The sequence below is a fragment of the Pseudopipra pipra genome, chromosome 8 (genome assembly GCF_036250125.1).
Source record: "Pseudopipra pipra isolate bDixPip1 chromosome 8, bDixPip1.hap1, whole genome shotgun sequence".
In the NCBI taxonomy this organism is placed as follows: domain Eukaryota; kingdom Metazoa; phylum Chordata; class Aves; order Passeriformes; family Pipridae; genus Pseudopipra; species Pseudopipra pipra.
The window spans coordinates 16,239,213-16,262,135 of record NC_087556.1 but is presented as its reverse complement, the minus strand read 5'-3'; the positions used below and the strand labels follow the sequence as shown (position 1 = coordinate 16,262,135).

The 22,923-nt window shown below is 41.9% G+C and overlaps 2 protein-coding genes across 3 annotated transcripts in view; one reads left to right on the top strand and one right to left on the bottom strand.

The window, feature by feature from the left end:
* The window catches only part of SEC24C (SEC24 homolog C, COPII coat complex component), a 110,179-nt gene that overhangs the window by 7,502 nt on the left and 79,754 nt on the right, over positions 1–22,923 (top strand). The window contains exon 3 of the mRNA XM_064663757.1: positions 8,908–9,046. The gene's annotated coding sequence lies outside the window, so the exon portion shown is untranslated. The remainder of the gene's footprint in view (positions 1–8,907; positions 9,047–22,923) is intronic.
* MYOZ1 (myozenin 1) lies at positions 143–17,340 on the bottom strand. 2 transcript variants are annotated; one of them, XM_064663832.1, is made up of 6 exons: positions 17,142–17,340; positions 14,894–14,995; positions 13,066–13,247; positions 3,840–4,074; positions 1,545–1,704; positions 143–711 (listed from the first exon to the last, which is right to left on the bottom strand). In XM_064663832.1, the coding sequence occupies exons 2-6, from the start codon at positions 14,967–14,969 to the stop codon at positions 480–482; spliced, it is 885 nt and encodes a 294-aa protein (XP_064519902.1). In that variant the 5' UTR covers positions 14,970–14,995; positions 17,142–17,340; the 3' UTR covers positions 143–479. The 2 variants fall into 2 exon arrangements, with proteins under 2 accessions (XP_064519902.1, XP_064519903.1); XM_064663833.1 differs by lacking the exon at positions 14,894–14,995 and having other exon boundaries at positions 17,142–17,339.

The window sequence follows — 22,923 nt, the reverse complement described above, 5'->3', positions numbered from 1 at the left end:
TTCATGTATACCTATCTTATGACCATCCCTGTCATAAGATCTTTCTTCCCAGGCTAACAGTCTAGTTGTGAGACTGAAACATTTGTTATTGCTAATCCTCAGATTGATTCAGTGACATTTTTTAAGGAGAAAACACAAAGGCTGTTTTTCATCTTGGTGTTTTATTTTCAGTTAATATATGACAAAACAGATTTATTGTCAATCAGACAGGCAGCATTTAGCATTGCTAAACAGGAAAACACTTCCTAGTCTTGGCCTCTTATGCCCTGGTGAATAAAAAGCTCCTTTCCCTCAAACTGTTTCTGATATGGATTAACACCATGTTGAAGAGAAGTTTAGAACCTGCTAGGAGCTTGTCTTGGCTAAGGGCAAAAGAAAGGAAGGGCTGACAGAACTAGAGTTGCACTTTTCAGCTTCTTACTATCAACTTGCAGATAGAGAGGGCTGAGAAAAAAAGGGAAGGTCTTGGCAGTGGGGATTTATAGCTCTTCTGTTTCAGCAGTTATTGGCACATTGATCTCGGTATGATACTCTGAGGAGTCTCCTGAAGGCATCCAAGGTATTGGGGTTCTGTTGAATGAGGGTCTTTTGCTGAAATTTTGATTATATATCATGAGAGATTCTGGAAGCAAAGGGCAGATATCAAACTGAGGCACTTTGAAGGTCATCCTTTTGGCTGCTTTCTCGTAACCCCCATAAGGCATGGCAGTCCTGGCATAGAGGAATATATGGAGTTAGTGAACAGAGCATAGGTAAACAATAGGATTTAGAAAATAAATGATCGAAGTTATCGACATTGTAAGTTTTGCCACTGTTGCAGTTGACTGGCCAACAAATCCTTCACAAGAACATATATATGTCCATTGTCCCTGTGCTAAAACAAAGATGTAAATACACACACACTCTTGTGCACTTCCTCCACCTTTGTTGCATCAATCTCCATCAAACCATACACCTTTCCCACTTGTTGGTACTCTGTGTGTAGAAGGCAGAGGCTGCATTATTGCAGAAATTATTGGGATGTGGGTTTATCCTCGGTACTGATGTCCTGAGGCTGTGGAAGCGGGTGGCAAAATTGTATCAAGACATTAACAAAAAATTGTTGCTGCCCTGGAATTATTTGTAAAACTTTCAGTTCTTATCAGAAGCAGCAGGAAGATCCTGATTCTTATCTGAAGTACTGTGAAGTGTATGGCCTCGGATCATAAGCATTTTTCCTGAACTCTTGAACTTTGAAGGGCTGCAGTAATAAACAGTGACAAGCTAAATCTCCCCAGTCAAATGGGGTGAGAAAGAAAGGGAAATAGGATTAAAGTTCTCTTATCCAGCTGCATAGGTTTTCTGACCATAAGCTGAATTAAAATCTCTAGCTCTTTATATATTTTCTCTTTGTAGTCTTCCAAACATTTCATCCACAGGAGACTGTGCTAAGCAAAATGATGTGCAACTAAAACTCCTTTACAGTGCACAAGACAGGAAGCTGTGGTCAGTCACTGTGTTTTCTTTTGCTAAATAAACTGAACTGAATATCTAAGAAGACTTACCTGTTAAAAGACTTGTAATGGGGGAAATCAGGTTTGGGACTATATGACAGTAAGTCCGTGGTGAACTGACTTTTGTCCTCGGGGCTGATACCCATCGCTCGTTCCCAAGGGGAGATGTAAGTTTTAAATATAGTTACTTTTTTGCCTCCTGACTTTCCATCTGTAAACAGAGGAAGGTAAAGAACTCTAGTTAGATGACACTTCTTCTAAATACATTTCCTTCCTGTAATCTGCTATTGAAGTTGAGACACCAGCTTTGTTTCCAGATCCTGTAACTCCTAGATCAATCTGAGATTTAATAGTTAGATTTCTCTTTAAAAAAATGGTCATACACCACTTCTGTCCTTATCCATAAAAGCAAGTGTAACACAGTCTAAGAGCCACTCATCCAGGAGTTTGCATTAAAGCATATGTTTATTTGAACGCTAATTTTTTATTCTTCTCTCTGGTTGCTCCTATAGAAAGAAATGAAGTCTTTACCTCATCATCTTTTTCACTAATTTGGAGGAAGCTTTATGTAAGGCAAGGTGCTGTCTAATTTCTTAATTTATTTTTTTCTTTTCTGCCAGACCATAGCAGACATAACATGGTGTTTTCTTTGTGATTACATGAACAGATATTCATCTTTTCCTGCTTCTGAACCAGGATGTTAGAGACAAGTCTAGCTCACACACCCTAGGATGGCTAAAAGCAGTTTGTAAATATGATGGGGTATCTCACTGGAAGTTAAAATCCTGTCTGTGACAAGAGCTGCACTTTGTTGTTAAGTCGGATACTTGATTGCCAGAAATTTTAGAATAGTTTCTAGCTGCTTGATTAAGCAAATGATCTTAGACAAGGGTTTTCATTCTGTATGCCCTTCCCTTCCCTTCCTTTCCCTTCCCTTCCCCCTCTTTCTCCCAGCTGTGTAATAAGAGCATCAGTTGTGTATCAATATGTAGCACACTTTTAAGATTTTCATCCTTCATAAACCTTAAAACTCCTGAGCAAGGACTTCTACTTAGGTTGATTAGAGCAGATGAGAATAATAGGTTAATTGAGTTAGACATTCTGGTGCTTTCATGGTACCATATTTTGCCACTTATGAAGTAAGTGGCAAAAAAGGAACACTATTATCTGAATTTTTCTTCTTTTTATCACACCTTCTTTCTTTGTCTTACTTATTTTCTTCAAACCTTGCCAAATCCTGGGCTTTCCTGCTTTCAAAGAATTGCAGACATGTACAAGAATCTAATTTTCACTAAAAAAATAAAAGCTACTACTCCCCTCTTTCTTTGTGAAGTATTTAAACTAAGCAGTTTACAAGAAAATTGATCACTAGGGTTGAAGAATAAAAGCAGCTGGGACTCGTCTCTGCAGTGAAAGCTATGGGATGATATTAATCCTCCTTCTCCCTGCACATGGAAAAAGGATAACAATGGAGAAGAATCTCCTATAACAAGACTAAAAGAGTCTACACAGATTTCTTTCTCACAGGGATGCCCAGAAATGTAAAAACTGATTTTGATATAAAATGCACACTCTTCTAGAATGTCAATTAAAAACTTTGGATTTTACAAGTCATTCATTTGGTCTCTTAAGGCAGTTGTTCCTGGTTCCCAAGCAAATTTGATTTTTGTTGTAAAAACCTCTAGGTGCTGTTAAAATAATGATTTCACCTGCTGATGCTCATACAAGGTATTCAATTCTAGAGATTTCTGGTCAAACTGAACTGAGGATAAAATTAGGCAAAGACTAAATTGAAATAAAACTACTTTTACTCATAAAGATATTGCTTCAGTGGACTAGTTACCAGATAACTTTTAGAAATATTGCTGTTCCTTTCTGAAGATGATCCAAAAAGTGCTCTTCGTTTAGGTGGAAGCTTTGGTTTGAAATCAGGGCTGAGATACTCAAGACTGATGTGTCAGATCAGACTACTTAGCTAAAGAGCTAATACTACTATCTCCAGTAGTGGTCAGTGTGAAACCCTTGAAAGGAAAGAGTGCCATACAGGCATGGCATAGCCATGCTGGCAATACTGCTGTATCTCCCTTAGGAGCTCAGTAGTTAAATTTCCTATAATTTCTTCAATCCAGTCAAGGAAGGTATTTCTGCTTCCTGCCTGTGACTCAGCAACACAGAAGCATGCAAACAAAACCATCAAGCTAGAGGCAGTCCAACTAGACTTTGCAATGGAACTTAGTTTGGAAGAATTCAGGTTTTAGTCAGATTAATTTGCTTGTCCTTAAGAGTAAGGTTGGCGTGAGGTCTGATAGCTTTAGCTATTTCTTGTTCTTTCAGAGAGATACTTGCCTTTTTCAGTACCACTGCCTCCTTCTCCACCATCTCCAGGCGATTTCCCTGCATGCTCCCCCTCGCCGTCTCCAGGGCCTCCTTTGCCTCCAGGCCTGGGAGGGACACCAGGATGGTGCTGCTTACTGGAGCCGTGCTGCCCAGCTGTCACGCCTCCTACCATCCGCCCTTGGGCATAGCCATGAGCATCTTCCCCGTAGTGCCCTCCCGGTGGGATGAACTTCTGGAAGTGATCCTGAGGCAGGAGAAAAGAGCGTATGGATCCTTGTTACAGGACATGGCCCATTCATATTTGCAGGGTTGGGTCCCAGAACATGAACTCCCAAATTTCTGTCATCTGAGTTTCTGCATCTAACAGCCAATCTTCTAGTCCAATAGGAAAGACCATATGTGATATATAACTCAGGTGACTTGTATTCTATAGCTGGGTGGGCTGTAGTACACAAGAGACACCATTTTATGTCTGATAGGAGTCAAATTTTGATGTCACTTATGACTGATACGTAAAATATCTTGTGACCATATGCTATCAGTTTCTATTCCACAAAAGTATTTATTAAAATTTCTGTGTGCAAAGACAGGACATTGTGCTGGCACCACAGGGTCTATAAACCCTGCCCGGACTGTTTGCTCTTTCACTATGTACTGCAGGGATTGTGCCTTCTAGCCCGGACCGGGGAGAGCGGATGGCCAGCAAAATAAGACCAACCTAGTTTTACTGATGGATACAACTTTCTTTCTTTCCTTGGTGCTGGTTAAATTTGGTTCATTAATGAACATACAAACAAAATTCTTCCTTTTTGTCATTTTTCCCTTGTGGTCTCCAGAAAGTAGTTTTTGTATCTCAGTTACAAAACCAGTGGCAGAACTTTGTGTATGTTATTCTCTCTATCCAGTATAGGAGCAGTTGTGGAACAGCAGCAAAAGCAATGGAAGCACACACACCTCATAGTCATTTTATATGATGAGAGTGAGAAGAGAGAGATCTGTGTATTGTCCCCAGCAGTGATTAGTATGAAACAGAGGAGGAAGGGAAAGGAAATTCAGCTTCTGCCAGAGTAGGTAAAGGTCCAAACAGAGATACATTGGCTAACCTGTGGGAAAGTAAGCGGGGCAAGAAATAGGAAGTGTTTTCATGTCAAAGTTAAGATAACCCAACAAAGTCAGCTTGATTACAGTGTGGGAGCTAAGTGTTACAAGGCCCCTGTGACAATAAAAAAGCCAGGGAGATGTCTACCTGTGTGCCTGTTTTCCATATATGTGAAGGTATGAATGGGGAGAAGTATTTACGTGTTGAGAAAGACTGAAGAGATAGCAGCCTGGAAAAACAGAAAATACTTTCTGGAGACCACAAGTGAAAAATGACAAAAAGGAAGAATTTTGTTTGTATGTTCATTAATGAACCAAATTTAACCAGCACCAAGGAAAGAAAGAAAGTTGTATCCATCAGTAAAACTAGGTTGGTCTTATTTTGCTGGCCATCCGCTCTCCCCGGTCCGGGCTAGAAGGCACAATCCCTGCAGTACATAGTGAAAGAGCAAACAGTCCGGGCAGGGTTTATAGACCCTGTGGTGCCAGCACAATGTCCTGTCTTTGCACACAGAAATTTTAATAAATACTTTTGTGGAATAGAAACTGATAGCATATGGTCACAAGATATTTTACGTATCAGTCATGTGACATCAAAATTTGACTCCTATCAGACATAAAATGGTGTCTCTTGTGTACTACAGCCCACACAGCTATAGAATACAATTCACCTGAGTTATATATTACATATGGTCTTTCCTATTGGACTAGAAGGTTTGCTGTTAGATGCACAAAGATGCAACAAATACAAATCAATGCAATGGAATGAACCTGTGGTTCCTAATGCTGCAATTCTACTTGCATAAATTAATCTCAGGCAGTCAATGGGAAACCAGAGTGCCAGCTTCAGAGCTGGCTCTCAAAGGGTTAAGGCTTTCTCAGGGCTCTTACACCTAGCACAGTTTAGCAAAAAGAAGCTTTCCAGGCTGTAAACAGGCTTCCAAGGCCAGCTGTTCAGCCAGCTAAAAATAGATGAGAAGTGAAAACCCACAAGGCTCAAGGCAGAATTAGCTAACCCTCCGCTCCCTGTGTCTCCCGCAACAGTGTCCAGGGTTTCACAGCAGGTCACCAGGCTGCAACCCAGGCAGGCAGCCAGCTGCAGGCTGAAGTGGCAGAGCTGGTGCCCCCAGGGCCTTTAGGGACTGTCTGTCCTTCTCCTAGCTGTAGGGAATTCCCTTTTTAGGAACAGAGGAGAAAATGTTCCCCTGAATGTCAGGAAGCACTGGCAGCAGAGAGGATTGTGAGCATTAAGCTGTACACAGGAGCTAGCAGGGCAATCTGCTCAATTATGCGTGGGAGCTGTGTAGCTGTAAAAAGGCAAACTGAAAAAAGGGTATTTTGAGGGCTAGAGGTCAGAATGAGGTTATTCTCAAAATGTTAATATATATGCAAGGTTAATGCTTCTGATTTGCTCAGTACTTTCAAAACGGGATTTGCATCTGTTTTCCTTCAAGTTTCACTCATGTTTTGTGCCTTTCCTGAGAATTAAATGCTTATTTCTCTTTTCCTCTGGTTACTTACATGTGCCCTCCTGAAAAAAAAAAGTCACAAAATATCAGCATAACATGAGCTGCAGTAAGATGGGCTGTTTTGATTCTGTTCACAGCAGTATTTGATATGACCAGGGAGGGGCATCAGTGTCACTGGTGTTATTTTAAATTGCAGTATTGTCACTGATAGGAACGAAGTTTCTCTGAAATAGAAGGTCTGCATAAGGAGAGCCACGCCTAAATCTTATTTAGCTGCAAATTAAATTAGTTTGATTGGCTTAGGCTAGTTCATGATTCTTCATGGACCTGCTGGGAAAAACTGATCTGCTGAAAGCAGGCATCTCCATTCAGATAGGAAAGACACATTTTCCATGCAATACCCCAGTCTACTCACCTGTTAGGACAAAAATATAATTTTCTTTAGTTTTGGCCACCACAATAGTTTGTCTTAGCTCAAATTAACAGGAGGCAAAGGGAAATTAATCTTTTTGAAAGATTTTCTGAGAGAGCAGAGCTCAGGAATGGCAGCCTCAAGCAGTAGTCTCAACATTGTCAAAGCTGGGTGGGTGCAACTTTGTCTATGGTACGTAGACCACACCTCTGGTCACAGTTTTGAAGTGAGATACAGCTTAGAGTTGAGGAGAATACAAGTCTTGGGTCACTGCTTGTGGAGCTTTTCCATATATGCATATTCACATCATAAAACCAGCCTCTCAGTTAGGGTTGATTGACCCTGTTGGAAGTTCCAGGAGAGAAGCCCAGGAATGTCAGTTGAGAATGCTGATAGCCTTCTACTGTTGGCTCTGGGGACAGATCACACAGTTCCTCCACAGTAGGTTCCTCCCTGTCTGTGCACTGCTGGAGGTAGCGGATGTTATCAGTCCCTGTGCATCCCTAAATCCACTCTCATGAGAAAACAATTGTCACAAGTTCAGGTGACATGTGGTCCCCTGGGTTGGCTAAACAAATTGGGCTCATGTCTTTGAAGTCCTTAGTTCTAGCAAGAGTCTGATCCTGCGGGCTGAGTGCTTAGATGGACAAATTCTGAGTTCTCTGGAGCATGTGCCTAATAAAAACTAGATAATGAAAGATGATCCAACTGAGCTGAGATCTCTAAGTATGTCAAGGCCCTGACGTCACTCCAGGCAGTCCCCAGGAGAAGACACTATGTGCTCCCCTTCAGCTCCTTGCTGTGCCCTAAAGAAAATGATTGAGGCCACCAAATGTGTTTCTATTTCCACCTCACTGATAAAGAGCTCCCCAAATGTTTGATACCTATGTAGTTACTAACACTTCTGAAGTTACTGGTCTGCGTTCTCTTAGTGGCAGCCACTCAAATGCTCCTTAATGGTGGGATGGGAGATTTAAAATTCAGACACTTGGAGAGTCTCATAGACTGCCTGCTGTTTTTATCAGTGTGCACCTCAGTCCTTCATTTGGAATCTCATAGCCTTAAACCTGTGATTCACTTTAGAAAAAGGATGAAAGTAAGAAGCTGCTAAAGTACTAGGCTATGTTTTTTAAAACTTGCTACCCCAAGAGGTACAGCAGGTTGAGCTTTTGCTATTTCCAGGTCTACTTCTGACTTGCTGTTTAATCTTAGGGAAATTATTTTTTGCCTCAGTGCCTGAATGTACCCATCTAAATAATGGGAATTTTTATCTAATGCTACCCAAAGTTAGATATATCTTATTTGTATATTTTATAATATCTTCGCCATATTTTCTTTGTGGATGAAAGAAACTGAGTTTCAGAATTTTGGTCCAAAGTTTTCTCACAGTGCTCCAACAAGCTGCTGTGGAAAATAAAAGGATCCTTTTTTTCTGTTGTTCTGCTTTTTCCACTTCTTGAATAAGAACACATTGAACTCCATGTTCACTCTTACACAGCTTTGGATATAGTTGGGACCTCTAGGTCATTGGCACCAATCCAACTCCAGTGCAGCAAGGCTCATTTTGTTAGATAAGTTACATCTCACTCAGCTCACTCCACTTAGGTCATTACCTGAGACTTACAGCTCAGCTTGTAATTATCCTGTAACATTTGTTCAAGAGGTTAAATATTTCCTGCAGAACAGAATTCCTAGAAAAAATGCTTTTCCTGCTGTTTTCCATTTAACCTTACCTCCAGCAATATTGATTGACGTTCTTCTAAGTACATTAAGTGGCAAACAGAACCATCAGTGCATGTTTGTGCATGGTAACATCTTTGTTTCTCCATCCTTATGTTTTCCTTCACACCCTATTTCATGTCTGGCTATTTAACATATAAAATCTCTGAGGCAGGCTGGTTATGTACTGCTGTCTGCTGTGAAGCATCACTTTTGGCATTTTAACATAACCTCTTCCATTCTCTTCCTGCTACCTCTGCCCACTCCTCTGAGTTCTTTTTCAGCAGCAAAGGGAATACCAAGTAACTCCCTCCATTATCCAGAAGTACAGTAATCCAATTCTTTAAACCTTTTTCACTTCCTATATTTTGTTTCACAGTTGATGTCAGCTTATCTGAAGAGACCTCTTGACCTGAAGTCCAACAGAAATTGCCAACATATGTTCAGATTGTTTTCGTACAAGCAAAGAAGAAATGGAATGGTACAAGATTGGAAACTGCATTTATTTTAATTTGTGGGTGAGTCTGAGAAAGTATCAAGGTGGAGTTATTTGTTTGTGGGTCTGGGTGTTTTTTGATGTATTACTGCTGGTAATTGTCTATTCAAATATTGGTTATTTCACCTTCGTAATGGTTTTAAATTAAGATCTGATAGTAAAGCGTGAAGAGCAAGGGAAAAGAAAAAGGTCTTCTACATGTAACCCAAATCAGGCCACAGGTTTTGACTAGCAGAAAGACTATATTTAAGGATCCTCACTGGAAGACAAACAGCAACATCCAAAATACTATGGTTTTGTTTTCCGTTTCCACTTAATGATTAGCGGGAAGGTGTTAGAGAGTTTCCCCTTGATGATAGCAAGATCTTACACAGAGATTCCCAAAGCAGAGGTGAGACCTTGGAACAAGTTAAGGCAATAGTGAGTGAGGCTGTAAGGATAAGAAACATCATTTTGCATGATCTTGATGTGTTTGAGGCCAAACAAATTTAGCATTATGAGGGCAAGGTCTGTGAAGTGCTGATCTGTTAATTGCTGAACAGTGAAGTGGGATTTAGGAGACCCAAAGATAAGACTGAGACCCTCTCTATGATTTTGCGTGACCTGTTCATCTACCCTATGGTTCAATTTCACCATTAAAAAATAAATGTAGTAATTTCCTTCATGCTATGGTTGGCCAGATGCTACAGTAATAGAGCACAGAGCAATATGGGGTTTCCTCATGGTCTGTAGTCAATAGTAAATTGCATCTTGCAGCTCCACAATGAAGTTGATAATATCCTCTGAGACATGGAAAGAACTACAGTTTCTGCAACAGAGCGGCACAGCCTGGCATGAGGAGAAGAAATCCTTCTTCTGATTTATTAGACAGGATTCAGAAGAGCCCATCTTCTCCAGCACAGCACCAAACACAAAGGATGTTGCCTGAACTCTCCCTGTTTGCCAGGATACCAGTGTCAAACACAGCCCTCCTTAAAAACCTCCCCTTGTACTGTACTTGTACTTGTACTCCCCTTGTATTTGCAAGAGAAGAGGGTCACAGTATTGAAAACAGCTATTACAGTAGGTAGTGCATTTCATTTCACTCATGTTGGCAATGGTCAGTCCCTTTAACTGTGGGTTTAGCTACCATTTGGCTTTAACTGGACAGGTAGAGCTGCAGCAGTGATCGAGTGGCAGGTTTTCACTTTTACATGGAGGTGTCTGACATTCCAGCATACACAATATATGTTTTCTCTGCTTAAAATAAGGAGAGTGATCTGATTGTCCAGTGTGATTGTTTGGCTGGAGGAGAAGGAGGAGGAGAGAAGCAAGAGAGTGGATCAATGACACATGACTGCTGAGATCTTCTCCCTTGTGTGGAATGTTTATGGCTACAGCACAGGCTATTCTGGAACCCCTTATATGGTTTGGATTTATTTTTAATAACCTTTCTCTTTGTGTTTTTTTTTTAATATTACATTACCTTGCTGTTAAACTTTTTTTGTGGGAAAGAAACAATCCATACTTCATCCCAGACCTGTCTTGCTCTGCTTTGCTAAGTGTGTCCCAAGAATATTTTAAGACAGGTAGGAAATCTGTGATATAAAAGCAGAAAACTCACCCCCAGCTTCAAAACCCTTCACTGTCCCACAGCCATAAAGACACAAGGACATCTTTGGGATGGGCAGCAAAGAACATGGAAATTAATTGAGAGGGAAGTAACCAGATGTAGCAGTAGGACTTCTTTACTCTGCCATTATCTTCTTCACACAGTTCCCTTGTGTTTAAGCTTTCTTTTCTGCATCTTGCCTTTGAGCAGATACAGGAGGAAGAAAGAAAAGGAACAGAAAGCTATCAGGTATTGCAATCAAAAGACCTTCCTGATGAAAGTTATTTGTTGCTAAGGTCAGGTGCTGTCCTGATGGTTTGAAAGATAACAGGCCACAGATCTGTTGCCTTTACCTGCCCAAGAACAACCAGCTCTCTGAGAGATGACTCACTTGCTGCGACTGCTCAGCTTTTCTTCGCACTGCTCTGACTACCAGCAAAGGTGCTAACTTGTGCTGGCTGTGCTGATGAGAATTGTTACCCACAGAGGCAAGGGATGCAACCTGCCAGAGTCCTTGCACAGAGCACATGGGGCAGCCAGAAAATGGTAACAATTATGTTTGTGATCCTGCTAAGCTGGGCGCAAGTGAGGGCTGTAGGGCAGATCGAAGTCTTCCTGCACTGACTAATGGAGATTTTTTATCTGTACCATGAATGTGGAGAGAAAATAGCCCTGAAACATGGAGGATTTTAAAGCTGAGTGCCAGCTGCTGTTTGGAGACCATGTTCTCATACAGCAAAGCCATAAAGAAAATACTAGGCTTGTTAGGGTCTTTTCTAACCCCGAAGACATTTCTCCGTGGCACAGGATCTTACAGTCATGCTCAAAGAGCTTGGGAGCAGGGCTGTTCCTACAGAATAGAGGGAGAGATTCACTGCAGAAAGGGTACAGAATAAAAGTCAGGTACAGATGAATAAAGTAGGAAAAACAGCTAACAAAAAAGAGGCAGTCGTCATCAGCCTTTGGAATGTTAGTCATGTAGGGACTCCGTACATGTCCAGTTTTGAGTCAGTTTGTTACAGCTTATTTGCTTTGTATTGTTCTGATTGGACATTCTTTAGTGACACCCTCACATTTTCGAGAGCTTGGACTTCAGCCTTTTCATTCCGTCGCTTTATTATTTTCTCACTCCTCCTCACTACAGCAGATTCTGACATGTGAACTTGGCCTTCATATGGCTTAGGAGCTCTGAAATTGCCAAGTATTTATAAAAATAGCATGCACTTCTCTAAAATATTAATCTGAAGAGTCCAAAGTTCAACACACCATTCATTCTCACATCCTTTCTAGGAAATAACTTGCTGAAGAGATAAACCACCTAAAGCATAAAGAGATGAAGAAGCTGCCCAAAGTCTAACATCACCAGATATGCTTGCTATATTTCTGGTCTGTCATCACTCATCTGTAATCTGACCTACTGTTGTAATTTTAATGACTTGGGTTTTTTATCAGGCATCTTTCCACATCCTGATTTCCATATTGTCATTTTTAGGAGTGAACTTATTTACTTATTGCTGCTTTTGAAAACATCAGAGGGCTAAAAACAAACATGTTTCTGTTTCGCAGAACATTTTCCTCAGCTTGGCTTTTATTATTTTCCTCCAGTTTCCTTGGACTAAAAAATAGATGCCATAAAGGGGTAAAATGACACCAAATGAATTTTAAAGAATCAGAAGATGAGGTGCTACGTCAAAATGCATATAAACCTGAAACATTTTCCATTTGTTTTGCTGAACTCCTGACAATCATGTGATAGGAGAGTTTAATTTGTAAAAGTTTAGGTATCCTTAGAAGACTTTACACCAACAACTAACGGTAGAGAGAAGTTCAAAGATTAAATAACAGTAGTAGCTCATGGGAAAGAGAAAAAAAAAAGAATGTTTATGTTTATACATCATATCTGAAAGGAAAATATTCTAGAAGAAAACAAACTTGGCTTCTAGCAAATTAACTGAAGATATTGCAGAGTCAGGTTAGAGGTTTCTGGCAGAAATTTCACTTGTGGAACTTGCAGAAATGAGCAGAGGACTCAGTCCAGCAGAAAGCATGAAAGCATCCTAGACTAAAAATATAACTGCATCTACTTGAGCTGAAGTCAGACCTGGATGAATCATTGCCATCATGCAAAGAAGAAATGGAATGGGTACAAAACTAATTAGCCCTGCTCTGAGGTCTGAACACCTGCCAAACATGCAGTCCTCCTCCATCACTCAGTACTGAATTTTCTCATGCTTCTGCATATGTGATACCAAATATTTGCCAGAGGAAACTAATGCTGTTGCCAAAAGGAAATAAAACTTGTGTGTTTATATAATTTCAGCTTTTTCCTTCACTTCTTTGCTAGTAGATCCTCCCTGGCCCATGCACATATAGAGGAGAGCTTGCACACATTCCATTCCTGTTTCCCCCGGGTGTATGGAATAGCTTTTTAGTTTTAGTCTCCGACCTACCACGGAATTGTCGGTGAAGGCATCAGGGTTATTCTCATAAATGAACTTCTCCACTCTCAGCTGACGTAATTTGAACATCTTGGATCCTTTGTTAGTGAGGAGAGAAAGCTCTTCTAGCATCACATCTCTGGGGATGCTGATCTTCTTCCCCAGGTTCAGCTTGGACACCTCTTGTGGCATGTCTATAAGACATATGCAATGGGACACTTTAGGAAGTGCTCTGGTCCACATCTCTTGTCTATTGCTTCCTAGCATCAGTAGTGACTTCAGAGCACCCAAATTCTCTTCTAAATTAAGTTTTTAGGAAATGAGCTATGCACCAAGGTTTTACATTGATGCCAGTTTGGATATAGATGTTTGGGATTTACTCTGAATTGCAAGCAAAGCAAATCTGCAGCGATGAATTGCATAGGGGTGGAGCTAGATGGATGTGTCCCACAGTCTGAAGCATCTCAGTCAGTGCAGCAGGATTCCTTAGTGCTGCCTCAAAATGCACCACTGCCTCGTGTGGTTACTGCAGTACACTTACCTCCTCCCCCTGCAATTAAATGAGTGGCAGTCAGCTCTTCAGATTGGGCTGACTTATAATAAATAAAGAGAACTCTGGTGTGCTTTGATTTAAACATTATCCTGGAGCCATGGCAAGATTCAATGTTATTATATCTTTTTGTTTGTTTGTTTTAGGGAGAATTTTTAAAGGGGAAAGTGGTTGAAATTCTCTTCAAGTCTTAATATGCTGGTTATTCAATAAGTACTTTTCCATTTAGTTTGGTACCACCAATTCACCATCAAAGCAATGGATTTAAACACTTTCAGTATAAAAATCTTGCAGAAATGCAGTTAAAGTTTTTCATTTGGAAACATGCAACTTTTCCTTGGTTTTGTTTTTTGTTTTGTTTTGGGTTTTTTATATTAACTAAGGTTAAGACCACTTCTCATTGACAACAGAGAATGAATCTCCATGCTTAAACTGCTATAAAATTTGTATAAAGCCCATTCATTTTATTAGACATTCTCTGAAGAATTTTATTGTTTTTTAAAGCCAATTTTATATAGCACTATTTCATAGCACAGGAGGAAATACCCTTTAACTGAAAATTGGATTTTTACCTGCTTGTTTACTTGAGTAAAGGATTAGGGGCAAACAGAAAAATATATACCTGTACCCTACCAGAGAAGTTTCTACAGCCATTTTTGGGGGCTGAAGAAAGAACACCATTGAATTATTACTTTTTTAACCTCTAAAAATCTTCCCCATGCTGTCAAAAGTAAAGAGAAGATAAGGATATCACAGTTATTTAAGTCACCCTCCCCAATACACATGTATTCTGTAGAAAGAAAAATATCCCAGGTTAAATTTTTTCTGCTCTATTAACCTCTCTAAGAGACCTTGTCTTTTTCAGCAAATAGGTGCTAGAGTAAAAGGAATTCTCTCACACAGAAGAAAAGAAATAAGAGACAAAGGTTATAAGAGAGAGAACAACAAAGAGTATAACTAGGCACCACAATATTGATTCCTGTAAAAGATCATGTTCTCTTCCCTTTCACACTGGTGTGCACCCAAATTACTGCTGTAGGAGAATATGGGTTTACAGTGTGTGATGTAGATCAACATTTGGCCTGAGTGTGTGCAATGCTTTTCCACTGTAAGGTAGAAAATGTATATGGTTGAAGGCTGGGCTTTAGTAATATTTGGGGCTCTGCCTGCTGGTATGTTCACTGCATGTCTTGCTGTGAGAGTTCAGTGAGACAAGGTGTGAAATTTTAAAGGCTGAAATTCAGGTTGAAATCCAAACAATTCTTAGTTGTGCAGTTTTGCGTATCTTACCTTCTTGTGTCAGCTTCCCAATGAGTTTAGTGGACTTTTTCCTTTTAAGAGGAGCAGGAGTCCCTGCAAGGGGCATTCCCACAAAGAGTTCTCTGCTTTGCTCTAAACACACAAGGAAATGGAGAATGAAACACTGGAAAGGTATTTCTTGCCTTTCTTTTAGTTGCCATCTACAGGCAAAAGATACACAGCCTTCATTTCACACACGGGTTCTTTTCTATCCCTTCCACATGATGGAGCTAGTGAATGGTATCCTCCCATACAGAATATCATAGGCAGGCTGTTGTGGTGTACTCCGGAGACTTAGCATTGTGACACAAATTACGGTAGCAGATCGCAGCAGAAGCATTGCCAAGGTGCCATATAGCATTGGCATCCAAAAGATGCATTTTAATTGCAGCATGGCAGTCTCCCAGAATCCACATGTGCCATCAGGGTACTCTGTTCCCATTTTGTGCTGCAGTAACACACTGTCACTGTGAAATACAGTGTTGTAACACCATGCACTTATCATTAGATGGTAATATATATTTTTGTATGAAGATTTCAGATCTGTCCATGGGTTATTGGGAGCACTTTGAATAACGTGCAAGTGTGGTTTGGATATTTAGGTAGTCCTATTAGAATTAGAATAGGTATTCAGGAAGCCTCTAGACTGCAAGTTTGAAACAGAAAAAAAGAAAGAAACAAACCAAAATTCTAAGTACTTCTGTCTTTTATAACTGCTACTCTTTTGTTACAGAAGGGGTAGAGGAAGAAAGCACAGGAAAACTTGTTAAAGGAAAAGTTGTTCACCCAATTTGTTTGAAGTCACTTGCACCTGTATCTTATGTATGGATCTTAGTCCATATCATTGTGAAGGAGGAAAGAGGAGAAGAGGCAGATTTTTTTTCTGGTACAGTGTTCCCCATCCCTAGATGGGATGAGAAATCTGTGTGCAAAGTCAGGGAAAATCAGGAGAAATCTCAGCAATTCCATTTCAGGCAGCTTCTCAGAGTCCTTCTTCGGGGTTATCGCACATAATTTAAGTATGACAAATGTCTTGCCTTCACTTCAACACTGTCCATGCCCAAACACCACCATAAAAGGGACAGATCCTCACCTAATACAAGGCAGTACAATACCAAAAAAAAATGAGCGAAGACCCACTGGCTTCAGCAGCAGCAATAACTAACCACCTCTGCCCCTGTGATCCTTTGTACTCTTGTTGCTTAAAATTTCAGAACTGAAAACATTGAACTGTGAGTTATATTTTAAAACTACCAAGCAAACAGCTGGAACTAGGAATTTGTACACTGCCTTTGTTGTGATCAAGACATTTTTATCTCCTGTGTATTCTGCAGTTTCATTCATCCATTGCTTCTTTTGCAACATGATTTTCATGTGATGAGGTGGTGATAACTGCTAAAGGAAGCCCAGCCACAGCAAAACAGCTCCAATCACACTGGTAGATACTCCCTTGGATTAGTTTTTCTTTCAGATTTGCAAGCTTTTCCTTGTACTGAGATGCTGCCTATGCAGTTCACATCATAAACGAGCCCATACTGGGGTATTCCCAAAGCAAGCGTGAGCAGGTGCAGCCATAAAGCACGCGCTGCACATTCTCCTCGAGCAGCCAGACATCTGCTTGGCTATATAAAAGAATCAGGCCCTGCTTGACAGGAAAGGGGCAGTGCTGCCAGGAGACAGCAGGGGTGGGAGGTTACAGTCCCTCTGATGGGTCCTAGGACTGGCAAAACAGAGGGAAATCATCTGTATGCCCCAAATGTGGACTCCCTGGGACAAGGCAGAAATAGCTGGCCCTGCTGGGGAGCTGTGCTCCTCTAACACGTCCATTCCCAAGGAGCAGTGAGGACAAGTCCATCCTATTCTGCTGTCCTTCTTTACTAATCCAGCAGGACTGAGGAGTGAGAAACCTGCTACATGCAATTGGTCTAGCGTAAGGAAAGGGGCAGCAGCCTCTCTCTATGGACAGGGTCCAGAGCTACACCGGTACTACTGCTCTTTCAGCCCTCCCACCACAGGGAGGCTGCTGGAGCCTCAGTCCCCATCCTCCCCACTATCCCTTACATAAAACCAGGGCCACAATTATCCTTTTCTCCCTGAGCTCTATCCCTTTGTTCAATTCCTCTGTCTTTTTCTGCATTGGCCTCTGCAGAAGTCATTTCCTTGCTTTGGCTGCAAACCAAACCACTCTTTACCCCCTCCTGCACCTGCTCTACACTATTTTGCTGCCCAGCCAACTCACCTCAGGTTTGCAGTGCCAGGCTCAGACCAGCTCACGTGCCTGTCCCAGAGCTCGGCAGTGGGCTGCTTCCTCCCAGCCCGTCCCTGGGTGCTGCTGGGGAGGCTTGTCCAGCAGCCCCTCTCTCCCAGGTTGCCTGGGTGCGGGCAAGCTCTGCCCAGCACAAAGTGCTGATGCGAAGTGCTGTGAATTTGACTCCCGAGGGCTGCTCGCACAGGCATCCTGCAGTTATTAATAGCCAGTGGCCCAGAGGGCAGAGTCTCAGATAGCACCACTGCCATCCCTGAGGAGAGGGGAAAGGAAAAGGTTGCTCCTCAGGTCTCCTGCAGTCACTGTCTCAGCACACAGGAAGACCAGGCTGTCTGTAGGTGCCTCACTTCTTCCTCCTCTCTGTTCAAATCAACATGCTGTTCCCCTTCCTCCTCCTATTGCTTTTTGATGCAATTCATAAAATCTTCTCAATATCCTGTTTGTCAGTAATGCCTCAAAAGCTATCTTGAGTCTTGCTCTTTTACACCTTCCTTCTGCCCCTTCCTCAGTTATTCAGCCCAGTGTCCTCTAGGCTGTCATACATGATTCCTAAAATGCATCAATAAATATAGAAGCAAAATAATTGTATGCATGAAACAAGAAGTAATAGGAAAACCACAAAGTCTAGAAAGCTATTTACAGAGTTCTAGGAAGTAGCTATGTAATGTGTATGGGAAACCGAGCTTAATCAAATAGCAAGGAAACTAATTTCCTGATTAATGACAGAAATAGGGTTGATTACCTGTATTTGGTGCAGCTTTGTACATGCAAATGACCCTCCTTAGCTCCTGTTCATTATGAGGTGACTCTCCCTCTTTTTCCCCCTACCCAGCTGGGTTCTGGTTTTAGCATGAAGGTAACAGATCTCATTTCATTGGATTACTCAAAGATGCACGTTTTTCATCTTCTGAATAAAGCAGAAATCCTGCAGAAAACACTGTCTTCCTATTTCACACTTAAAGATTGGATTCCTATTGGATCAAAATCAAGTCGTCCACTGAATAATCCTAGAGTCTAGTGTGTGTGGGGGGGAACCAAAACACAACTGTGATTGTAGTAGAAAATAATATGCACAGAGGATTGCAAGCAAAGCTGATATAAAGGAACATCAGGAGACAGCCAGTTTCCTTTTTCCCTAGATTTTACTGTTGGTTTTGCCTGCACCAAATGCATAGAAAACTTCCCACTGTGATAAGTGTGTTGAAAGCACAAAGTGTTAACCCCCAATACTGTTTGGAAGGTCCTGTAGAAGACTGCTGTAACATACCTATGGGGGTAATCAGTCTTCATACCCTGCTTGGAGTCAGGGCACATATGACAATCTCCTGGCCGAAGTTTCCCATTTTCCTCTTGCTTACGTCCACGTAACCACTCTGAATACCTTACATTGTGCCTACTTCATAGCTCTCATTCTCCCTTATTCATATCTACTGTAAAAGCATGATGTAAGCTTTCCACTATCCAAAAGAGTGCTGCGTCCTTCACTGAGCCCAGCTGATACACCGGAATGATGTCCAGCACGGATCCTGCCCTCACACTCCCATGCTGGTGACTGGGGAGTAAATCCCTGGAACAGTGCCAGTGTAAAACAGGTGCAGGGGATAGCACAATTGAACTGTAAATACCCACTGCTCTGGGCACCATCACAGAGCTTCAGGCCTGGTGAAGGCATTTACATCTGCACAGAGCTGGAGGGTGTCAAATGCTACCATCACAACTGACCATCTGTCCAAACATCACACCCACTCTGCACAAGTGCAGGAGGCCATGCAGGAGCAGGTCTCTTAGTGTTGGCCAAGCCCTGCTACCTGCAGGTTGTACAAGGAGGAATACCTTTTGTCCACATTCTCTCTCTGAGATTGGTTTAGCACCATGCTGGGCATTTGGCCAGAGTGCGCAGTCCTTGCTGTGACATGCAGTTGTGCTCTTTGAGATGCTGCTTTCCTATTCAAGTTCCCTGTGTTCTAAACCCTACTCTTTAAGGGAGACACTGCCTGTCATAAGGTGATGGCATGTGGGGCGACATAGTGAGAACAGACACAATATGCTGCTGTATTGTTTAAAATCAGCAGCCCTTTGCCTCTCCTTTCCAAAAGGCATGAGTTACAGACACCTCTTAATTTAAAGAAGTTTCTAGACAGATTTTGATAATGATTTAAGAAATTAATGTGATTTATATTATCAGGTGAGAAGCTGAGAAATGCAGATACAATTATATGGCATCTTCTTGCAGTAACTAGATTGATGCTAATCTCTACCTCCTCTCTACTTGCTTCCAGCAGCTGTTTTCAGACCAATTTATAGCTGCTGTATTATTTCTCCAGTCATCTCCTGTGCCCTTCTGAGCACAAATTATACCTTAGGGAACAGTTTGTGCCAGCTGAATATCATGTGGAAACCTACTGGATTTTGAGATAAATCTTTTGTAGCTCCAAAAGATGATGTAGCAGGGAAGTATGTGGTTGCTCTTCCCTGCCACAAACATGACCTGATGGTCATCTGCTTCCTTCCACCCCAGGCAGCTGCAGAGAGAGAGGAGCTGAGCAGGCTGGAAGGGAGCAGAGTGCCCTATGGCTGGCTGGTAGTTGGAAGTGAGCAGGAAACGGATGTGAGCCCTCTTGTGAAACTCAAGAGAGACTAAGAAAAAGCAATAGCAAGGTGAAGAGAAGGCATGTCTAGCATGGTGTGCGAGGATGTCAATCAGGATAGGAGCAGGCATGCCCTGCAATTAGGACCAGGAACGAGGCACTGACAGCAGTTCAGGGTGAGCCAACTCCAGGGGACAAGAGTCCCCTGTGGATCCCCAGCCCGAAGGGCAAGAGGCAAGCAGGGTTAGGGGCAAGGCCAAGGACTCTCAAGTCCAGCTTCAAGGAGTGATGGGAACCGTGGTCAGATGAGAACAAAGCATTTCTGTGCCTAGTCAAGGTCTCGTGTGAGAAGTAGGCCGGGGGCGCAAGGAATTGGAAACAAGACAGATAGAGCAGGCATATGAAGGGAAGTAAGCTGGGAGTAGAGAATATAGGGCAGGAGCTTTATCCAGGGCTCAGAAATAGTACCTGGAAGCTGAAATGATCACGTGGGAAGATTTCTTTATTTCTTACATGGTGATGGGTAGTATTTTGGTTCCTAGACCAATCATCAGACTCATCAGAAATTCCAGTAGGAAAATCCAAGATTTAGACCAGTCTCTTAGCCAGGCTTTTGAGTGCTATTATCCCTGTGACTGTCGTCAGCCTCAATTTCTGAAGAGACCTTGGCCTCCTCCATTTTGAAAGATGATCCATAACCCTCATTCAGCACTCTATGAAGTCCTGTTCTGTCCTTGCAACCCCAGTCCTCCAGAGTTTGTTTTCATCTGCGTGTACATAGACCGGGTGAGACACAGGACCTAAGAGTGCATCTGGAGTGTGCTGCACAGAGCCTGAGCCTTGAGCCTAGAAGGAATGTGAGAGTGTTTATCCTATTAGTATGGCACCAGGATTTATAGGGTGATTTGGATAAAGCAGTCTTGTGTCTGACACTTATGCACCAAGACACATCTTTAACTAAGACTCTTACCTCCTACTCTACCTTCAAATAATGTCTTCATTTTCAGTTACCAGGCTGAGAACTAAATCCTGCCCCTTTCTCCTCTCTAGACACAGTTTCTCCTGAGACACAGGAATGTCCTGTTCACTAGTCTAGAAATATCAATTGCAGGTCTAGCAGAGACTTCACTTGTGTCCTGCCATGGTGCTGGGTTCAGCAGCTCTGTGGCTTTTTGCACTGGGAATATTGCATCAATCTGCTATCTCTGCCATAAGCAATGCAATGAACTCAGCATAGAGAAGAAAGTATTTGTTTTCACACTCATGCTACTCAATGCTAAGGGCTTCAAATCACTACAAGCCTTGCTTGATGAGCTGGTGTAGTTTTCACTGAGGTGAGGTAGGGGGCTTACCTGGAGTGTGGTGGCTAAATTCAATCTTTGCTTAAGTACATGGAATTTCTGTTTATGCCAGTGAGGTAGTAGGTGTGCTGCCTGTAGGCCATTTCAGCACTTCAGGGAGATGTTTTTAATCATACAAGGAATTGTCTGTATCTCTCTGTGACCACCTCCCTCTTTCCAAATATACCCTTTGCTTAAGTGGCCTTAGGAACAGCCTGAACAAAGCTTTACCTTCTCTGGCACATTTCTTCAAAATTAATTTATTTTTGCACTGCATTCTTCTGCATCTAATTTCAAAAAGTCTAGCTTCAAGTCATTGCTGTCTACAAAATCATTTCAAGAGCAGTGCATGAGATCTGCCTCATTACACTGTGCTGTATGGACACAAGCAGTAGTTCAGACAGTGGTCATCAGCAGGGCTGTCTCCTTTGATCACGTGTAAGTCAGGCAAACAGCATCAGTCTTCACCACTTTAATTTTCCAAAGACAGAGAATTAAACCCTTTCCCTGATCCCCTTTTTCCCTGCTGTCCAGGACTGATCTGTGCTGAAGGTACTCATAAGCAGCAGATTTCAAAATGATTCAATCTGTTCTGAAAAAATGTTGCACAACCCTTGATTTGGCATTTTTTTTCCCAATTGGTTTTTTAATTATTATTTTCAAATAAATATCATATTTGTTATTTTAAAATATTTAATATATGCTTAATCTCTTCCACTTTTACACAGACATCAGGAAGACTTGTCAGCACTTTGTAGCACCAAAATAGGAGAAACAGTTAATGCCAGGCTCCCTGTTGCCACTAAGTGAGCTTAATGCACAATGAGATGGAGGTCTGGGGTGGAAATATGTAGGATTTGATCACAGAGCTGCAGTGTGTGTTGAAATAGCTGGCGTGCCCATGGTGTGTTACTTGCTGGGCTGCCTGTTTGCCTGCATGACCCGCATGCTACCACCCAGGAATCCCCTCCAAGCTGCAGCAAGCCCTTCGCTGCCAAAACTCCCTGGTATGAGACTGACCTTCTCCTCTGGTATGTGGGACTGAGCAACACCATATGTAAACGTCAAAAGAGGATAGATTAGGACGAAAGGATTTCCTAAGATTTTAAACCCTCCAGACTTAACACCACATCAGGCAAATGCCAAAACCCCAGGTAACTCAGAGAAGAACAGTGGCAACATCTAGTGGCCGTTGAAGCTATAGGTCTCTACCGTCAGGGAATACCCTTTATCTTTCCTACATACCACATAACTACCCTGATGTGCTCAGTGCTGAACATTCTCCTTCCATCAGGTATGATTGTTTGGGAGTAGATATCCCCACTAGGCACCTTACTATTTTCTGGTTTTAAAACTTCTCTCTGAGGTGCATACTGAAGGCTGAGTTTATCCCTAGCCTGCCGCGTAGGTGCTTAGTAATCCTTTGGCTTGGCAGGCTTTTGTTCCATCTTTCAAAGTCTGTTTGTCTGGCTCCTTCTGACATGATCTGCTGTGAGAGGAAATGACTCTCACTTGAGAAGGTTGTAGAGGTTAATAGGGAATTTAATCAGAGCCCTGGGTACAGCAACCGTCCTGCAATGTGTCAAACCATCTGGAGTCATAATCCTACTATGCCAGCTTTATTAAGCAAAACAAGATGCAGTCCTAATCTGCAGCCTGTGCATCTGCAGACTTATTTCTTTGTGAGCTGTTCTTCTGGTTGGACAGAAGCTCAAGTCTGACATCAGCAAACATTGCTGCCCCTTCCTGAATTTCCTGTCAGCAAGTCAATCAGAAATATGCTGGATAATTCGAAGATTCACCTCCAGACCACTGCATAAGGAACAT